Raw genomic sequence first — 6,122 nt, 5'->3', positions numbered from 1 at the left:
CTGGGGTGTCTTGGTGTCACCAAGGGTGCTCCAAAACCACGGGGAGAACCTCGGAACTGCTCTGGGGTGTCATGGTGTCACCAAGGGTGCTCCAAAACCATGGGGAGCACCTCAAAACTTCTCAGGGGACCCCATGATGTCACCAAGGGTGCTCCAAAAGGCCCCGCCCCCCGAGGACACCACCATGTCCCCGAGACAGGGGGTGAACGTCCCGCAAGGGGCCCCCCGGGCCGCCCCCACCTCAATGACRTCCTGCTTGGCCTTCTTGATGGTGTTCTGGATGTCCTGGTAGGTCTTGGCRTCGGCGATGGAGTCCCCAATGCCGATGGTGTGGCCTGCGGAGGGGCGGGGGTCACGCACAGCGTTCTGCACCCCGGGGTGCCCCCCCACCCCACAACCCATCTCCTTAGATGCTCCTCACCCCATATCTCACCTCCTTGGGGTGCTCCTCACCCCATATCTCACCTCCTTGGGGTGCTCCTCACCCCATATCTCATTTCCTTAGGTGCTCCTCACCCTATATCTCATCTCCCTAGATGCTTCTCACCTCATATCTCATCCCCTTAGCTGTTCCTCACTCCGTATCTCACCTCCTTGGGGTGCTCCTCACCCCATATCCCATTTCCTTAGATGCTCCTCACCCCATATCTCACCTTCTTTGGGTGCTCCTCACCCCATATCTCATCTCCTCAGAACGAGGAGCACCTAAGGGTGCTCCTCACCCCACARCYCATCTCCTCGGGGTGCCCCTCACCCCACAACCCATCTCCTCGGGTGCTCCTCACCCCATATCCCATCTCCAAGCATGGAGAGCACCAAGGCCGGGGCCAATGGGGAAGGGGCGGGCTGTTGCAGAGGGGTGTTGTTGCGACGGGGTGTTGTCGCCGCTCACCCTCGATGAGCAGCCAGTTGTTGATGACCGTCTGGATGTTGCTGTAGAAGAGGCGCGTGGTGTCGTGGCCCATCTCCAGGTAGGAGATGTGCACCAGGGAGCCGGCCGAGGTGCCCAGCGACTTCTTGCACAGGATGCCCATGATGAGCTCGCCGTTCTCCACCACCACCTGCGACGGGACCGCGCGCGGCGGCCGTGAGCGGCGCCCGACGTCCCCCAGCACCCGCAGAGCTTCGTGTCCCACCCAGCCACCCGAGAGACCCTTCCTGTCCCTCCTTGTCCCCCCAAAGCCACCTCGGAAGGTCCCCAAGCACCCTCGTAGACCCCCATGTCCCACCCAACCATCCCAGAAGATCCTTCTTGTCCTTCCTTGTCCCCCCAAAGCCACCTCAGGATGTCCCCAATCACCCTCATACACCCTCACGTCCCACCAACCACCCCAGAAGATCCTCCTTGTCCCTCCTTGTACCCAAAAAGCCACCCTAGGATGTCCCCAACTACCCTCAAAGACCTTCACATCCCACCCCACCACCCCATAAGATTCTCCTTGTCCCCCCAAAGCCACCTCGGGAGGTCCCCAATCACCCTCATAGACCCCCATGTCCCACCCAACCATCCCAGAAGATCCTTCCTGTCCCTCCTTGTCCCCCCAAAGCCACCTCAGGAGGTCCCCAACCACCCCCGTAGACCCCCATATCCCACCCAACCATCCCAGAAGATCCTCCTTGTACCCAAAAAGCCACCCTAGGATGTCCCCAACTACCCTCAAAGACCTTCACATCCCACCCCACCACCCCGTAAGATCCTCCTTGTCCCCCCAAAGCCACCTTAGGAGGTCCCCAAGCACCCTCATAGACCCCCATGTCCCACCCAACCATCCCAGAACATCCTTCTTGTCCCTCCTTGTCCCGCCAAAGCCACCTTGGGAGGTCCCCAACCACCACCAGTGTCCTCAACCATCCCTGTAGACCCTCACGTCCCATCCAACCACCCAGGAGACCCTCCTTGTCCCCCCAAAGCCCCCTGGGGATGTCCCGAGCACCCCGCGGCGGGCGCCACCTTGGTGTCCCCGGGCGAGATGTGCTTGTAGGGCCCGCTGTCCTCGTCGTCGGGGTGGGTGCTGTGGGTGCGGATGCAGTTGATGTGGCCGGGGATGATGAGCGAGAAGATCTGCTTGCCCGTCCAGAGCGGCCGCGGCTTCAGGATGGCCGGCTGGGGCACCTTGCCGTCCCACGTGGACAGGAACATGAGCAGGTTCATCACCTCGCCCTGCCGGCGACAGGCGGCCGGCATCAGCACGCCGCCTACAGCCGCGCGGGACCCCCCAAACCGGCGCGGGGGGACAACCGCCAGCCCCTGCTACCGCGCGGCGCTACAGCCGCCGCGGCCCGAAGACCACCCCCGCTTGCCAAGAGTACACCGCRTTACAGCCCAACCGCGAGCCCGCAACACCCCTACAGATCCTTACAGCTCCGAACGCTCTACAGCGGCACCCCAAGGGCCTGGAGGCCAGAAACAGCCTACGGGCACCCCAAAAACCCCCTCTACAGCCCCAGAATGTGCTACAATCACCCGAAAACAGCTGGAGACGGCAACACCCCACCAGCGTCCCTAAAATGCCTTCCTGGAGCCCAAGGAGGCTCTACAAGGGTCAAAAATACACCCGGATCCAAGGGATGAGGCCACAGACACCTCAAACGCTGTTCTACAGCCCGAGGATGCTCTACAACCCTACCCGAAACACCTGGAACGCAGGAATGCCCGATGAACACCCAAAAAGCCCTTGCTACAGCCCAAGGTGGCACTACAGCCGCACAAAAACACCTAGATTCTAGGAGACACACCCTGAACACCCCCCAAATCCGTCCTACAGCCYGAGGATGCTCTACAACCTCACTGGAAACACCCGGAACCCAGGAACACCCCATAAGAACCCCGACCCTCCCTCCTACAGCCCAAGGATGCCCTGCAAGACTCCCCACCTGAACACCCGGAGCCCAGGAACACCCGGAACCCCCTTCCTACAACCCAAGGACGCTGTACAACAGCCGGAGCAACCCCCGCGGGCGCTCGCGACAAGACCCGAAACACCCCCAAGGCCCTTCCGCGCACACCCGGAGACCTCTACAACCCCAGCGGGAACAGCCGCAGCCCGGGAACAGCCGCTAAGCGCCCCGGAAGAGCCCACGGAGCGGGTACAACCCGCCAGGGCCTGGTCCGTTTCCACCACCGAGACCCCGCGACCGCGCGAGGAGGCCGCTCGAGACCCCGCGGCGGCGCTACAGGCGGCGCAACAGGCGCGCGGGCCACTGACGCGCTCGAGGAAGACGTCGCGCTTGGTGAACTTGCGCACGGCGGTGAGGGTGTCCTGCACGATGCCCATGACGGGCCGGTTGGACTGGGGGGTGACGATCATGCGGGGCACCATGGCCAGCTCCTGGATCTCGGCGCGCGTCTCCAGCGACTGCGGCAGGTGCAGGTTCATCTCGTCACCGTCAAAGTCCGCGTTGTAGGGCGTGGTGACGCTGCGCGAACAGGCGGCGTCAGGCGGACGGCCGCGGCGGTGCCGGGGTTGGGGTCGTGGGGGGTGTTTTAGGGAGAGCCGGAGGGTTTGGGGGACGTTGGGATCTCCATTGGGGTTGGTTTGGGGTCAAGGACGTGGTTTGAGGGACACCTGGACACTCCGGGGGACATTCGGACCTCCACTGGGGTTGGTTTGGGGTTGCGGGGGTGTTTTAGGAACACCTGGACCATGTAGGGGACATTGGGACCTTCACTGAGGTTGGTTTGGGGTCAAGGACGCTGTTGTAGAGACACCTGGACACTCTGGGGAATGTTGGGATCTCCACTGGGGTTGGTTTGGGGTCAAGGACGTGGTTTGAGGGGCACCTGGACACTCTGGGGGACATTTGGACCTCCATTGGGGTTGGTTTGGGGTTGTGGGGGTGTTTTAGGAACACCTGGACCACATGGGGGACGTTGGGACCTTCACTGAGGTTGGTTTGGGGTCAAAGATGCTGTTTTAGAGACATCTGGACAGTTTGGGGAATGTTGGGATCTCCACTGGGCTTGGTTTGGGGTTGTGGGGGTGTTTTAGGAACACCTGGACCATGTAGGGGACATTGGGACCTTCATTGAGATTTGGTTTGGGGTCAAGGACGCTGTTTTAGGGACACTTGGACACTCTGGGGGACACTGGGACCTGTAGCGAGGCACAATTTGGGGTCAATGATGGAGATTTTGGGACACCTGGATGGTTTGGGGGCATTGGGACCTCCATTGGGGTTGGTTTGGGGTCAAAGAYGCWGTTTTAGGGAYACTTGGACACTTTGGGGGGACGTTGGGACCTGCACTGGGGTTGGTTTGGGGTCAAGGACACAGTTTTGTGACACCGGGACAGTTGGGGGGACATCAGGACCTGCAGCGAGGCACAATTTGGGGTGAAGAATGGAGATTCAGGGCTTTGGGGGACACCAGGACCTGCGCTGGGGCTGGTCTGGGGTCAAGGGCGTCCTTTTGGGGACACTCGGGGAGACCCCAGGCCCTGCAGCAGGGCAGGTCCGGGGTCAAGGCCACTTTCGGGGACACCAGGACAGCCTGGGGGACACCGGGCCCCACAGAGGGGCCCGCTTGGGGTCGACGGAGCAGACGTGGGGACAGCGTGGGGGGCCGCCGTGGGGCGGGAGCCCCGGGGCTACCTGAGGTTGAGGCGGAAGGTGGACCAGGGCAGGATGCGCACGCGGTGGCCCATCATGGACATCTTGTGCAGCGTGGGCTGCCGGTTGAAGATGACGATGTCGCCGTCGCACATGTGCCGCTCCACCTGGCGACCACGGGGCCCGCGTCACCGCCGGGGGCCCATAGACCCTCCCCAAGCCCATAAATGTCTCCCAGAAGCCCAAGGGTCACTGAGGACCCCCCAAAACCACCAGCTGCACCCCAAAGTTGAGGTTCTCAAGAGGTTCCTCGAGGTTCTCCAGAGGTTCCTCGAGGTTCTCCAGAGGTTCCTCATGAACCACGACAGAACCAGCCCCCGAGGAGCTCCCGGGGGACCCCAACTCCCCCTGGGGGGACCCCAACTCCCCCATGGCTCCACGCTGGGGTCCCCCCGGGCGTCACCTTGTAGCCGATCTGCAGGTGGAGGTCGCTGGGCTTGGGGTGGAAGCGCAGGTCGATGCGGTCGCCGTTGTCCCGGATGATGTACTTGGCGCCGGGGTACTGGCTGTTGCCCCGGCGGACCAGCTCCTGCAGCCTGGGGAAGGGGGGCACCGGGGGGGTTTGGGGGGGTCCTGGGTGCCCCCCGAGTCCCCATCCTCCTGTCCTGGGGGCCCCAAGGTTCTCAGGGGTCCCCAAATGGTCCTGGGTGCCCAAAGCTCCCCTGTTGTGCCCCACGGGTTCTCCTTGTGCCCCATGGGGTCCCAACGGGTTCTCCTTGTGCCCCATGAGGCCCCATAGGGTCCATGGGCGTCCCCCAACCCCAAAGGGTTCCTAGGTGTCCCCTAGGTCCACCATGACACCTCCCCCCAAGGCCAAGTGGGGGCCATGACTTCCCGGGTGCCCCCAGGGCCACCCGAGTGCCCCCACATGGTGCCCATGGGGTCCTGGGGTGTCACCGTGACCCCCATGTCCCCTAGGGCTCCCTCATGGTGCCTATGGGGTCCTGGGGTGTCACCATGACCCCCATGTCCACCTGACGTTGACGTCTTCACGGAGGAGCGCGTTGGCCACGGGACATAGACCCAACAACGACAACCCGTTGGGACTGTTGGGTTGACGTTGACCCAACACTCGCACCATAGACAACGAGCATTGACGYTGACGTCAACGCGCTTCTCCACAAAGGCCACGGGACGTTGACCCAACAACGTCAACCAATTTGGACCGTTAGGCTGACGTTGACATCGATGAGCTCCTCCATGATGGCCATGGGACATTGACCCAACGCAACAGTTGCATCATGGACAACGCGCATTGACGTAGACATCAACGCGCTCCTACATGAGCACCACAGGACGTTGACCCAACAACGTCAACCCATTAGAACTGCTGGGTTGACGCTGACCCAACAGTCGCACCGTAGACAAGGCGTGTTGACATTGAGGTCAACGTGCTTCTCCACAAAGGCCAAGGGACATTGACCCAACAACGTCAACCCGTCGGGGCCCCTGGGTTGACGCTGACCCAACAACGTCAACCCGTCGGGGCCCCTGGGTTGACGCTGACCCAACAA

General features: G+C 62.3%; 1 protein-coding gene across 1 annotated transcript in view; it reads right to left on the bottom strand.

The window, feature by feature from the left end:
• Nucleotides 1–5,335, bottom strand: part of POLR2A (RNA polymerase II subunit A) — a gene marked incomplete at its 3' end in the record, with an annotated part of 16,176 nt that extends 10,841 nt beyond the window's left edge. The window contains exons 1-6 of the mRNA XM_026051636.1: nt 5,012–5,335; nt 4,591–4,715; nt 3,207–3,417; nt 1,952–2,161; nt 893–1,061; nt 184–335 (exon numbers count right to left, since the gene is read on the bottom strand). Of these exons, the coding sequence (XP_025907421.1) occupies nt 184–335; nt 893–1,061; nt 1,952–2,161; nt 3,207–3,417; nt 4,591–4,715; nt 5,012–5,335 (1,191 nt within the window). The remainder of the gene's footprint in view (nt 1–183; nt 336–892; nt 1,062–1,951; nt 2,162–3,206; nt 3,418–4,590; nt 4,716–5,011) is intronic.
• Nucleotides 5,336–6,122: the final 787 nt, after the last annotated feature.

Source organism: Nothoprocta perdicaria, unplaced genomic scaffold (assembly GCF_003342845.1).
Source record: "Nothoprocta perdicaria isolate Ctin4 unplaced genomic scaffold, notPer1 scaffold_778, whole genome shotgun sequence".
Taxonomy (NCBI): Eukaryota; Metazoa; Chordata; class Aves; order Tinamiformes; family Tinamidae; genus Nothoprocta; species Nothoprocta perdicaria.
The sequence above is the reverse complement of the archived record's forward strand: the minus strand, read 5'-3'. Positions and strand labels throughout refer to the sequence as shown.